The following is a 14,421-nucleotide window of genomic DNA, read 5'->3' on the forward strand; positions in this document are numbered from 1 at the left end:
GTTTTACCTAATTCTGTGAAGATGACTATCAAAAAGTAAATGAAGTACTCAAAGATTCATTTTTGAAACCTGGCAAATGAGATTATAAAACACGAATTCTTGTTATATACAATTTGTGAATCATCCAATGATTCATTTTAGAGTTGTTTTCCCCCTCGGCATGTACGCTTTTGCATTTACTAAAGGAAGCTTTTTGCAGTGTGTCATAATTTTTACCTGTTTGTGAAAGTTGTTTTTCTTCCTGCTTGTATCAAAGTTGGTATTAACACAGATGTTTTCATGAGGGATAATCCCACACCTGTAAATCTGAAAGTTTGAGATTCCCTCCTTTGGGCCTCTGTGGTGAAGTTTTTAATATTAGGCAGTAACATCTTGAAACATAATGTTGATCTGTATGCATTTAATTGGCATTTTTGTTTAACAGTGATTTTGTATAAATTAGTAAATGTCATCCTTAGCAGGTGTTTACTTGGGGGATTTAGAAAGCACCTGTGAGTTACTGAAATTTAACTTCCCTCTCCCCTTTCTCCTTCAAATTAGTAGTTCAAATACAGTCAGAAAATTTCAACAGATTTTCCATTGCCAACTTGTCCACTACCCTGATGAATTAGGGGAAAAATATATATATATATATTGCAACTGTAACACTAAAATAAGAAAACTGATGTATTTTTTTTCTGTTTTTGTTTTTTGTTTTGTTTTTTTGCTTTAGGAATGACTGGCAATTACCTACTAACAAACCCTCTTCTTCGACCCCACGGCACTAACAACCCCTATAACACATTGCTCGCTGAAACAGTTGTATGTAATGCCCCTTCAGCTCCTGTATTTAACTCACCAGGTGTGCTTACACTTAACAAATAAAACTACCTTTCTTTGCTGCTAAACACAGCTCTGATCTTTGCCCTATTTCTAAAATACTCAAGTTGCCTTAATATTTATTATTATTATTATTATTACATCCTTAGTTTTTCAATTTAAAAAAATTATGGTATTGCCCATGCCAGGCTTCTAAAACTGCACTATATTATAGTAAAAGTTCAATCATGATAGTATTTACAATAATGATCCATGTTTTTAACACAGGTGGCATAAATCTTAATATATTATTACAGGACTGACATCACATGGTCCGAGAGCCCATCTTCAAGATTTATATCATTTAGAGGTATAATATCTATATAATATGTTGTTCAGTTGACTCTAAAGCTTGCTGACAAAATTGCTTCTGGAATGAACTAGTTATAATTATTTGGATGTATGGGTATAGAAAACTACATCCAGCATTGTCAATATAACCGAACTATAGTATAGTGCAGCTTTATGGTAATTTTTCTTTTTCTTAAGGAAACTTATGAGAATAGAGTTAATATTAGTCAAGTTTAAACTAATAGTTTTTAATTGGGGGAGGGGGGAGAGATTATCACTAACCTATCCTGTTTATTATACCAATAGCTTATTTTTAAAAAATCATATATACTTAATATTAAAATTTTTGAGATTTTTGGGGAAAGTTATATAATTACTGCTAGCATATAATCTCTATTTGTGAATAATATTTGCCACTAAATTGAACACAAAACTTGGTTTCCTTTTTTTTTTTTTTCTTAAAATTCTTTTTAACGTAACTGCAGCTTCTCTTTCATTCTCTTGTTTTCTTACTTCCTTATGCTTTCCTCTAGCAACCTACAGAGAGACAAGTATGGGAGTAAAACTTAACTTTGCCTATCAAATGTAAATTTTTTCAGCATGATTTTTAACGGGCACAATTAAAACATTACTAGCAGTCATGAAGTAGACTCAGCGGGCAAGTGGTTCACAATTTGCAACTAAAATGTTGCCAAATTTTTAAACAGTACATCTATCTGTACTTCCTTTTGTCAGTAATAGAGGTCTGTAGCAAATGCTGTCCATACTTAAGTACATGCAATGCTGAAATAATTTGCTCTATAAAGCCTGAAGTACTGTCAGCCAAAATGCTTAATAATTGACTTTATCATTTCTGCATTCTCACAGTCATCTTGCTACAGGCTGTGGAAAGTCTTCAAGTGAATTACCTGAACTTGGGCAGAAAAAGATGCCTCTTCAAAACCAGAGAAGCCTTAAATCTGCAGTATATCATAGAAAACACCTTTTGGATTTTATTCAGTATATTTCTTACATTTCTTAAAGCAGTGATAAAAAGAAAAGAAAATGTTTGAAAACATTGAACCTCTGCAAAGGAAACAAATGCTAGCATGTTATCCGTATGTCACCTGCGACTTACAGTGCCAAATGTGTTCTAATGGTAGAGCTTACAAATAAAATTGTGGCACATAGGAATTTATAAACTAGAAAATTGTGTCAAGCCAGAGGAAGCCTTACAAATAACTATCATAATTTCATTTTGTTAACACCTGAAGCACGATGAAAATTGAATTGTTAATCTTTCAAATGTAGAAGTTGGGTCAGAATTTTGATTTTTGTGTTTTCTTTCTTTTTTTTAATAACATAAGTAACAAATATAATATTCTCCCCCATATTATTATTTCTGCTAATGATAATTTAGCCAACAATTGTCAGACACTTATTGGTCATGAAATTTGTGTCATACGGAGAATTTGTATGTGTTTTCTGTAAGAAATTGAGTTTTCTAGGATATCTGCAGCTTTAAGAGTGAGGGAAATTTCTTATTCTTTTCCAAGAATTAAAATTTTTTCCTAAACTCCTCCAAGCCTTGCATACAATGCAGCAGCCTCACAGTGGTCAGTTTCATTTCAATAACATCATTTCATTCTTTTTTTTTTTTTTTAACAGATCTATCTGTAGACAAGTGATTTTTTTTTTTCTTCCAGGATTTTGAGAATGAATAGCTCAACCTTCCATTGTGTAGATCACTTAATTTTCTCTTTTATTTTCCCATTTGCTTGAGAAGCACTGTGATGTCCTAGTTTACATGTTTATGTGTCTGTAGAAAATACAACTGATTCATCAGAATAGAGCATGTTACCATGTTTTTTTTCCTCCTAAACTTCCTTCCATATCTCAAGCAGATTATCCAATCTTTCATTCTGTTAGAAATAAATATATATTAGCCAAGGCTGACACCCTTCTCCCATTCCATAGTTAATATCTATTCTCGGTTTAATTTCTGTGACCCATACTTAAGAAATCTCTAACATTTCTGCGTTTGACCTCCATGCCCATGGTGCTTATGGGCTGATCTTGTACAGTCGACTCTGCTGGTTCATTCGGTACTGTCACTGTGACTGATGCAGACTGCAGGGCTGCAGGCAAACTTTGACCATTAGAAGCCTGGGGCCATTACTATTAGAGAGATTATTAGTACCAAAATAAATTAACATAAATACTAAGTGTAAAGACTGCTATTGCTGGTAATCTAATTTGTTGAACCCTTGCTCTGACTAAGTTGCTGAGAAGCTTAGAAATTCTTCATCATGTTACAATAAATCATTTTACTTTCTTTTATATATCAGCTACTCTTAGGCCAGATAGCCTGAGCAGACAGACATGATGTGAGTTGTCCAAAGTGAGTCATTCCACCTGCCGTCTATCGTGTTGTTGGATGGTGCTTGTGGGCCCTCGGTCCAGTCAGTATGAGAGATGGCTGTCTCTGTTTAACATGATTTCTTTGTATCTGTCCATTTTTTTCATTCTTTTTTTTTTTAAATTTCATCTTCAGACAAAGGAAATGTTAGAATGTTGTTTTAAAAAGTTGCTTGCCAATTATGTGGGTTTATGTTGTACATTTGCCTTTCGGTTTTGTATGTGACTTATTCCTTTTTAATTTAGTGTTGTTTAGGACAAATTCTGTTAATTTTATTTTTATAAGCCATAGTCTTGTACTGAAAATGTAAATGTCAGTAATAAATTGCTTTGCATTAACTATGCAAGGGCATGGAGTGAAGTCTTGTTCATAAGAGTGTCAGAGATTTGACCAAAAAAATCATTGAATAACTACTGTCTCTCCAAAATTGATAAAGTAATATTCTGTATGCCATTTTCCCTCCCTGGAAAACAGTATCAATTTTTTTTTAACACTTTTTCCTGTTATCTAAGGGGTTGCAACTGTTTATAGTTGGGAATGCAGGAAAGCCTGACACTTTTCAAGTGCTGGCTTTCAAATACAACTTTGTCCTGAACGACATTAAAAAGTTTTGTACAAAAGAAATAAAGTTTCTTCAGAAAGAAACAGAGGAAGTAATGGTAACTCCCCCTTTTCTGTTCCAGGACATTCACTGAACAATGCCAGGGATACAAGTGCCATGGATACTCTACCGCTAAATGGTAATTTCAACAACAGCTACTCACTGCGCAAGGGGGACTACAACGACAGTGTGCAAGTTGTGGACTGTGGACTAAGTCTGAATGATACCGCTTTTGAAAAAATGATCATTTCAGAATTAGTGCACAACAATCTTCGGGGCAGCAGCAAGACTCACAACCTGGAGCTCACACTCCCGGTCAAGCCAGTGATCGGAGGCAGCAGCAGCGAAGATGATGCTATCGTGGCAGATGCTTCATCTTTAATGCACGGCGACAACCCAGGGCTGGAGCTCCATCACAAAGAACTCGAGGCCCCGCTTATTCCTCAGCGGACTCACTCCCTTCTCTACCAACCCCAGAAGAAAGCGAAACCCGAGGGAACTGACAGCTATGTCTCGCAGCTAACCGCGGAGGCGGAGGATCACCTGCAGTCCCCCAACAGAGACTCTCTGTACACAAGCATGCCCAACCTTAGAGACTCACCCTATCAGGAGAGCAGCCCCGACATGGAAGAAGACCTCTCTCCCTCCAGGAGGAGTGAGAACGAGGACATTTACTATAAAAGCATGCCAAATCTTGGAGCTGGACGGCAGCTTCAGATGTGCTACCAGATCAGCAGGGGCAATAGCGATGGTTATATAATCCCCATTAACAAAGAAGGGTGTATCCCGGAAGGGGATGTTAGAGAAGGACAGATGCAACTGGTAACAAGTCTTTAATAGTACAGCTAAGGAATTCCAAGGGCCACATGGAAGTATTAATAAGTAAAATAAAGACTCCTTTGGCCCCATGCAGCTCTCCCTCCAAGTCTGCTTGAAGAGATGACTCTGTTGACCTGTGGTTCTCCGGTGTAAAAAAAAAATGACTGAACCTTGCAGTTATGTGAATTTTTATAAAACATACAAAAACTTTGTATATACACAGAGTATACTAAAATGAATTATTTGTTACAAAGAAAAGAGATGCCAACCAGGTATTTTAAGATTCTGCTGCTGTTTAGAGAAATTGTGAAACAAGCAAAACAAAACTTTCCAGCCATTTTACTGCAGCAGTTTGTGAACTTAATTTGTAAATATGGCTGCACCATTTTTGTAGGCCTGCATTGTATTATATACAAGACGTAGGCTTTAAAATCCTGTGGGACAAATTTACTGTACCTTACTGTTCCTGACAAGACTTGGAAAAGCAGGAGAGATATTCTGCGTCAGTTTGCAGTTCACTGCAAATCTTTTACATTAAGGCAAAGATTGAAAACATGTTTAACCACTAGCAATCAAGCCACAGGCCTTATTTCATATGTTTCCTCAACTGTACAATGAACTATTCTCATGAAAAAATGGCTAAAGAAATTATATTTTGTTCTATTGCTAGGGTAAAAATAAATACATTTGTGTCCAACTGAAATATAATTGTCATTAAAATAATTTTAAAAGAGTTTGAAGAAAATATTGTGAAAAGCTCTTGGTTGCACATACGTTATGAAATGTTTTTTCTTACACTTTGTCATGGTAAGTTCTACCCGTTTTCACTTATTTTCCACTGTATACAGTGTTCTGCTTTGACCAGTTAGTCTTTATTCTTACATTTAAATTTCTTATTGCCAAAAGAACGTGTTTTATGGGGAGAAAACGCTTCAAAGCCAGTTCTGCCATGCCTTGCACAAATGTGGTGAAATCTAGAAAAGATTGTGTGTCATCCTTCTGTTTATTCTTAAACAGAGGGCAAAGAGGGCACTGGGCACTTCTCACAAACTTTCTAGTGAACAAAAGGTGCCTATTCTTTTTTTAAAAAAAGAAAATAAAACAAATATTACTCTTCCATATCCCTTCTGCCTATATTTAGTAATTAATTTATTTTATGATAAAGTTCTAATGAAATGTAAATTGTTTCAGCAAAATTCTGCTTTTCTTTTCATCCCTTTGTGTAAACCTGTTAATAATGAGCCCATCACTAATATCCAGTGTAAAGTTTAACACGGTTTGACAGTAAATAAATGTGAATTTTTTCAAGTAGTTAATGTGCACTTTTATATATGATACATAATTGGCTTTAACACATTGATCCTTTCCCACTCCTTCCTCCCCTTGGTTGAGGTGACTTCATAGTTTAGGTAATCCATGGATATGTAAAAGAATACCATTAAGTTGCCTGTTCATTCTTCATGTTAAAGGATTACATATGCACAAAATCTGGCAGATAACTTTTCAATAGGGAAATATATTAGAAGTATTTTTTGTTGTTGTTGCATTGCACCCAAACTAAAAATAAATAGATAAAAGAAGGTTTGGGATTTCTACCATCACATTTGGGCATCATAAATTTTTTTTTCTTAAATTGATTTTTCAGCAGTATATTGAGAAATTCCTAAAACATACTTTTACAGTTTGAGGATTATTAGTATCTCTATAGACAGCTGTGAATGACAGTATTTCTTATCATTGAAAGGTTTTGCTCCAAGTTCAAAAATCATATAATTGAATCTCAACAAATAGATTTTTCCTATTTATATCATGAGCATTTATTCCAAATTCTTCTAAAGCTTAGTGGTTCTCTCAAATGCTTCTACCAAGTTAGAAATCACTTTTTTTTTTTTAATGTGGGCATACTTGGACATGCCTATTGAATTTTAAAAGAGTAAGGAAGAATTTTAAGTATATACTCATGTACCTAAAAGTGGATACAGTGAAGTAGACACTAAATACTGAAATTAAATTTATCAATCCTCTGAGAAAAAAATTTCCACATAATTGTATTTGCTAACATTTTTCAGGAATTTACAAAATTTTATTTGCTGGAAAGGAATGTTATAAATACAATTTTCAGTCTTGTTTTACTTTTTCTTTTCAGTGCCTGAAACTACAGTATTTTGTAATATATTCTTCTTAGTGAACAACCTAACTAGCATCAGGCCATTTTGCTAATTAATTAAAAAAAAAAAAAGATGAAGAAGAAGAAGAATAAATGAAGAAAGGCAGCAGTGAACACTCTGCTTACTAGTCCCATCTCTGTATCTCTTAAAGCAGTTCTCAAAGCTCTACTACAATATTAACAAGTAAATAGTACCCAAAGGGTTTGTATTCTCTGTAGTAAAAGTAATTTTATTATGGATCATTATCTTATAGACTAGAATTTGGAAGTTTTCATTCATCTTTGCTATCAAAAGAATCATTTTCGATACTGATTTTCAATACTGATTTCTTATAAATGATGTTAATATTGCCTTAAATTCCATCTAGGGTCATCTCTAGTACAAGGTAGTTTTTTTTTAGATTTGTTTAACATTACCAATTTACTGTCTTTAAATGCCAATGCACTCATTATTAGCCTGTTTTCTTTGGATCTCTCTAGCCTGCACCTGTACATACAATTCACACATCCCCGATTACTTCTTTTGTGGTAGTTACAACTGTGAACTTAGAAAGTTGCATTTGTATACCTCTCCCCAGGGATAGTTACTCTACTAGTCCATTAATAATAAGGATGCTTTTGTTCATTTATTTAGCTGTGACTTGATAAAGGTTAGTCTACATTGATGTTTTTATTTTTTCAAAAAGTGTATGTTCTATTTGCAAAAGAAATATGCTACATATATATTAATCTTACTGGATTTTATACTCATTTATGTAGAAGAGTATATATGTAAATCACTTAAATATGTTGTCAATTACAACTCATCCACATTTCTTTGAGGGTAATTACATGTAGTATTTTAACCAGTGGAACAGCAATTATTTGGTAGAATATCCTCACTGTCCTCTCCCCCAAAAGAAAAAAGTATGCACAAATTCATTGCCAAATTTCAAAAGAAAAGCTCACATGCACTTACTGTATGGGTGTATTCAGGATGCTTTGATTATTAAATAAGAAAGGAGAAAATGTATTTTTCCATCAATTCAACTTTGAACCTCAGGCTTAAAACTAACTTTTATTATGTTCTTGTGAGATTGGGGTGTTTGTAAAAATTTAACTCAGTAAAATTTTTATTGCAATTAAAACCTTCTAAGTCAAAAGCCTTGAAAGAATGCATACTAGTTTGAATTCCTAAAATAAAAACAGTTCTTCATATTTTCTTGATACTGAAGTTTTCTTAAAAGCTAGTACTCCTGCAGTATTTTATAAATAAAACTTAGTAACAAGAGTTCACATGTTCCTGTGTTCCAGAGATTTCTCTTTCCATGAAATTACTGCATTAAATCTGAAACATCAATATAAAGAGTTCCTGGCATTTTGAAAATAGATGAGAGAGTTGCCTCACAGTGTAATACAGTTAGTGTGGTTTTGGTGAAAAACTGTATCACATGCTTCCTGCTAGTGAGTCGAAAGTTAAATTGGAGTGGTCATTAAACAGCATGTATTGGCAGATTGGAAGCATTAGTTCTAAAGGATAAGTGAATGGTACTGGGTTTGAAGATAATTCATGACAATCTTAACTATCATGAGTGGTGGGGGATGAGAATTTTCTTTTATGTCAGTGTGATTCTACTAATGATCACAGGAATGCATTATGTTAGCTAAATGCACCAGGCAGAAAAATTAGAGTGTTTAAGAAAGACATCACATTTTTAACCAACATGTACTTTGCACATATTGTACCTAGTAGCAAAATGTACAGCATTAATGGGAACTCCTGGAAGTTATCCAAGTTCATCTCAAGGTTCTATGGCCACCCAGCTTTCAAGGCCAGGGTAACATATCTCTGTCAAAGGGCATTAACAAGCTGTAAGTGCACCATGTAATTATGCTAATTAAATGTACTGTAAGTGTTTTTCAAATATTGGCAATAGACCACTCCTCCTCTCCTAATAAGGCTTCTCTGGAGTCTTTGTCCTTCTCCTGATGGCCTTCCTGTTTGTTAAGTGTGTACTCAAAAGTCTCCAGATGACAATTTGATTTTTAAAATCTATTGTTTTCAATGGCAAAATTTTTCTGAATTAATGTGTTGTGTGAAATGCCATTAGATATATGACATTTAACATAGATCAGTCTATGAAATAAGAAACAATATAACAGGTGACCCAATAAAATTTAGCTTCCTAGAATCTTTATTTATTTATTTTGAGAGAGAGAATTTTATTACTTATTTTTTAGTTTTCATCGGACACAACATCTTTATTTGTATGTGGTGCTGAAGATCGAACCCAGGCCGCACGCATGCCAGGCTAGCTACCTCTTGAGCCACATCTCCAGTCCCAGCTTCTTGGAATCTTAACTGCTGTGGAGAAAAGAAAAACTACTGCCCCAGGAATCTTTCACACATTTTTCTATTATTTGCTTATTGGAGCTCCAAGACCACAATCTCTTCAAAATGTTTAAAAGGCATAGTTAATCTTAAACTAATATTGTGTGAGCATAAGAGACTACTGATAAATGTTCAATTTAGGAAGAGTTTCACAAGCATTTTTAAATCACGTCAGAACTAAGCTTTTAAAAAAGCATGTTGGCCCTCACAGTAACAAGGCTTTCTTGTGACTGATACTTTGATATACTCTAGAAAAGGCTGACAGCCACTATATAGAAACACCCAGAAACAATAATGATAGGTATCAAAGTTATTGATTAGTTGAAAGGTTCATTTGTGGGTTTGTTTGTTTTGCTGAAATATCAGTCTTAATAAATAGATGGCTCTAAAACCAAAGCACAGTGCTAGCATACAATATATTCTTTTAACATTGTAATAAAAGAACTACCACACAAGAATTTCTAATTTTTTAAAAGACACTAATGATTTTGTCTAATTTGCTATTTGCATATTACAATGGGAATAAAATTCTTAGTACCTATCTTATTTTAAGAGATGCTTGAATATATCTCAGGCTCTATATGGAATTCCACTTTTGCAAAAGAAGAAAATTTTCCGGAGGTCTCACAGGTGGTGAATGGCAAAGCCTGTACCAGAATGTTCTCTCTTTGATGCCGGAATAGAAACTCTTAACCAACATGGATCACCTCTGGTTTACTTTGAGTTCCAAGAATATTCCTAATACATCACAGATTCTCTGCTGGCAGTGATGGGATTTTGTTTTGAGTCTCTAGATCTGTAAAGGAAAATGAAGCCAGCAAGTCAGTTTAAATAAGTTAAAGTGTTTTGAGAAAAAAAAAAATTCCCTGGCAAAAGATAATCTACTTACCTCTAAAAGATAAAATATTACCCATCAACTGGGTGGTAGTCATATGCGAAATTTATTATTGTTTACTGATTGTACCCTTTGAATGACTTTTAAAAGTCCACGAGAAAGTAATTGTAATGGGGAAAAGAACTTGTCCTCACCTGACCAAAAAAAAAAAAAACCCTAAGAATTTATGTAAGTATTTGTTTTTTATTTCCCCACCTAAATTGGCTATAACAACCACAAAAGCCATATGAAAAACCAACATGTTATTGAGTTTCCTTACACTCTTAAAATTACTATTGTTTAAAATTAATTAAAGTATGTGTATTTCAGTATTCAGGGCTTTTAAATTTCATAATCTATCTATGTTTTCAGCATTTGGCCAGAAACCTAATCTTTTGCTCTAAAAAGTGAAGAATTGCAATAAATAGTATCATTTCATTCCAGAATTTGTTCTGCAGGGTCCTGGAGTTACATGGGACAGCTTAGAAAGGCAAGCTGATTAGGAGGTCCTTGTATGTTAGGTCATTGACAGTGTAGTCCACTAGGGCAGCATTATGCTGACCCATATGATTTTTTTTCATTTAAAAAAATACATATATTTTCAGTTGTCTGGATCTTTTTATTCTATTTATTTATATGTGATCTGAGGATTGAACCCTCAGCCTCGCACATGCCAGGTAAGTGTTCTACCACTGAGCCACAACCCCAGCACCTTTTTTTATTTTTTTTATGGTGCTTGGAATTGTACCTAGCACCTGACACATGATAGAAAAATCACTTGGCCACTGAGCTACACCTTCAGTTCTAATCTTTATGATTGATTGCAATAATTCTCATAATTGTCCAAGATGAGTATTATTACAAATAAGGAAACTGAGTACCTAAGTACTTCAAGTTAGCCAATGAAAAAGTGGTAGGTTGGTTAGGAATTCAAATTTTGTTTCATGCTTGCTTAAGCCCAATCCCTTGATACTGCTCAACTGGGCACAGATTGACCCCCCTTCCTGTCCCGCCAGGAGCTCTGTAGCAGTTAGTTTGCACCAAAAAAAACAAAAACAACAACAACAAAAAAGTGTGCACTGCCTTAGGGACTGCTCATCACATAGCTAGTCCTGGAATTACAGAAGCAAAGGGATCTGACTGTACTCTGGGTCCTTTGCCCAAGAAAGACACTGTCTCTTGTGGCCATTCTACCTGTCCAAATAACCTTGTTGATATCAGTAACTTCTTCCTCTGGATCCTGCCTACAGTATTTCATTCCCTACTTTCCTCCTCCATTTTTTTCCTGTTCAAGCCTTATCTCTTAATCATCCTCAGTTGTGTTTTATTGTCTATTTTTATCACTATTTTAGTTCTTAATCACTTCTACCTTTATATATAACCTTTTCACTTTATGTAGTTAGCCTCTCTTGTGGGTGTGTGTGTGTGTGTGTGTGTGTGTGTGATTCTGAGTTTCCTCTTTTATTTCATCTCAATGCTTAAAATCTTTTTAAAAACATTGTATATTTTATGTTATTTTTCGGTATTATCTTTAATCTTTATTGGACAATAAACTTAAGTATATTTAAATTATATTTAAATTTCTCCTTTTCTACTTTTTAATTTCCTTTTAATTTTATATTTATTTTTTACACTAAAAAATAAAAGTCTCCTTCCTCCCCCCACCCTTCTTTTTGACTTTCTTTTTTAATAATAAGAAGTATGACCACAAAGAAGGTAACATTGAGAGTCTCAGGCATTTCAATCTTACATGTAATTGGAGTGCTGTGTGAGAAAGAGAGGACACCTAAAATTTAAAAGCTATGTAGAAAGAATCCAAAGAGAAAATTGTAATGGGGAATAGGACACACCAGCGGGACTGATTTCATGTTTCTAATCTCATCCTGTGACATGCAGGATGACATTTTTATGATTTTTCTCTATTTTTTTGGTTACAAGATACACACCTAATTTTACATTAAATTTTTAGCATTTTAGCCCTATTGATTATCTTTTTCTTTTTTTAAGTTAGATATGCTCCTTTTTTTTCCCTTTGTTTTTGTTTATTTATTTTTATGTGGTGCTGAGGACGGAATCCAGGGCCTCACGCATGTGAGGCAAGTACTTTACCATTGAGCTACAACCCAAGCCCTAACCCTATAAGTTCTTTTAGAAGAGTTGCCTTAACAAGTCTCATTTCGCCACAGCCATTTAATCAATTTATATTTAATGAAAAGTCAAAGTGCCAGGAGCAGGCTCAACTTACTACTTAAGGTAGTCCAACAATATGGTGAGCTAAAATCTAGGGATTCATCCTGTCTGTATCCACCCTCAAAGTTATGCTAGAACAACACAAATGCTTACAGAGGAGGATGCTTTTTGATGTACTTTGTCATCTTCCTAGATGTGGCCATTGAAGGGGCCTGGCCTCCAATTCCAGCAGCTCCATTTAAATGCTCAGTGGCATTAGACATATTTTTTTATTAATTTATTTATATATGACAGTGGAATGCATTACAATTCTTATTACACATATAGAGCACAATTTTTCATATCTCTGGTTGTATACAAAGTATAGTCACACCAATTCATGTCTTCATACATGTACTTTGGATAATAAGGTCCATCACATTCCACCATCATTTCTAACCCATGCTGTCTCCCTTCCCCTCCCACCTCTCTGCCCTATGTAGAGTTCGTCTATTCCTCCCATGCTCCCCTGTCCCTACCCCACTATGAATCAGCCTCCTTATATCAGAGAAAACATTACATCAAATGTGAAAAAAAAAGGATTGCAAATTTTGAATGGATCTCTTCATTAAAGAGCAATATTAATACCATAAAAGCTTTCCAAATGGATCCCCACTTACCTAACCTTCCATAATGACTCCGGCTCACCATATCCTCTGTTAAGTGAACAGGCAGCCCTTGGTACACTGAGCCCAGCCAGTAGGCTGTCCACTCTTTGCATTTTCACATCTTTTACTGGCAGAGTAGTATGTTTACCAGGGTTCAATTATATTATTTTTTTTCACCAAATGTATGTGTGGTTGCACTGCCTTTTGCAATTAATTTATCAAACATTATATACTGATTAAATAAGTGAGGGGAAAGAAAGTATGAAACGCTAAATATTTACTTCTAAGTTAGTTGTGAATGAAACAACAGAAAAGTTTAGAATAAATAAATAAATAATAAATAAATAAATACCCACATATTTGTGGCCCCTTTGGAGAAAGCAAAACTGAACATTGTAGGTATTGCATTCTTGGTAGGGTATTTGTAAGAGAAACAGTTGAGACTCTAACCAACAAACCCATACTCAAAGAAAACCCTTTGTTCCTTCAGGAAGCAACTTTTTGATTAATCAGTCAATGTCTTGCATTGTCTTGCCCACTTCATAAAAGGGCTCTTGATGAAGAAGGAGTTAGTTCAATAAAATAAATTACACTCTCATAGTCAATCACTCAACACAATAATTATAGTAGCTAATATATTTATCATATATTTTAACATAAAAGTGAAGGTGAAGCAGAAAATCCTTGAATATATTTTAATTTCTTATATAGTTAATCCCAATTTTAGTTCCTTTCATCTGATAAGATATTCTTGTAAATAATTTAATAAAGTAGAGGTATTATGGTTATGAAAACTTGTGATTCACATGGACATAGATATAAGCCTTTGCTCTCTCTTGGGCAAATTAGTTAACCTTCCTCAAATTGTTTCCTCCTCCATAAAATCGGAATCAGCTTACCTTGCCGAGGGTTGCACATGAGGACTAATGTGTGTCAAGTGCCTCAGGGTGGGGGCTGGCATGTGATGGGTACTCGGTGGACAGCAGGTTTTTATTTCTTCAGAAAGAAATTGTAAGCAGCATAAACCTCTCAAGACACTAAGTTTTAGAAAAATCATCAGTCATCAGGAAGTCAACTGGATTATGGTTAACTTCCTCAAGCCCTGTGTCCAGGAAATATTCTCATTGACTTTCTATGTCTAATGCACAGTGTCCCTCCAGATCAGGTGGCTCCACATGAGGGTTATTCTCAGCTGGGGGCAGCCA

The 14,421-nt window shown here is 34.5% G+C and overlaps 1 protein-coding gene across 38 annotated transcripts in view; it reads left to right on the forward strand.

The window, feature by feature from the left end:
• Adgrl2 (adhesion G protein-coupled receptor L2) overlaps nucleotides 1-6,278 on the forward strand; it is a 644,234-nt gene extending 637,956 nt beyond the window's left edge. For 21 of the 38 annotated variants that reach the window (XM_058578970.1, XM_058578973.1, XM_058578972.1 and 18 more), the window contains 2 exons: nucleotides 713-841; nucleotides 4,231-6,278. In XM_058578970.1, coding sequence (XP_058434953.1) covers nucleotides 713-841; nucleotides 4,231-4,985 — 884 coding nt within the window. In that variant the 3' untranslated portion in view covers nucleotides 4,986-6,278. Of the gene's footprint in view, nucleotides 1-712; nucleotides 842-1,086; nucleotides 1,169-1,682; nucleotides 1,754-3,476; nucleotides 3,530-4,230 lie in introns of those variants that run through there. The other 17 variants (XM_058578975.1, XM_058578977.1, XM_058578976.1 and 14 more) reach the window with 7 other exon arrangements.
• The last annotated feature ends 8,143 nt before the right edge of the window (nucleotides 6,279-14,421 follow it).

This window comes from Marmota monax, unplaced genomic scaffold, assembly GCF_021218885.2.
Source record: "Marmota monax isolate L192 unplaced genomic scaffold, Marmota_monax_Labrador192_F-V1.1 WCK01_AAM20220418_F8-fsc00046, whole genome shotgun sequence".
In the NCBI taxonomy this organism is placed as follows: Eukaryota; Metazoa; Chordata; class Mammalia; order Rodentia; family Sciuridae; genus Marmota; species Marmota monax.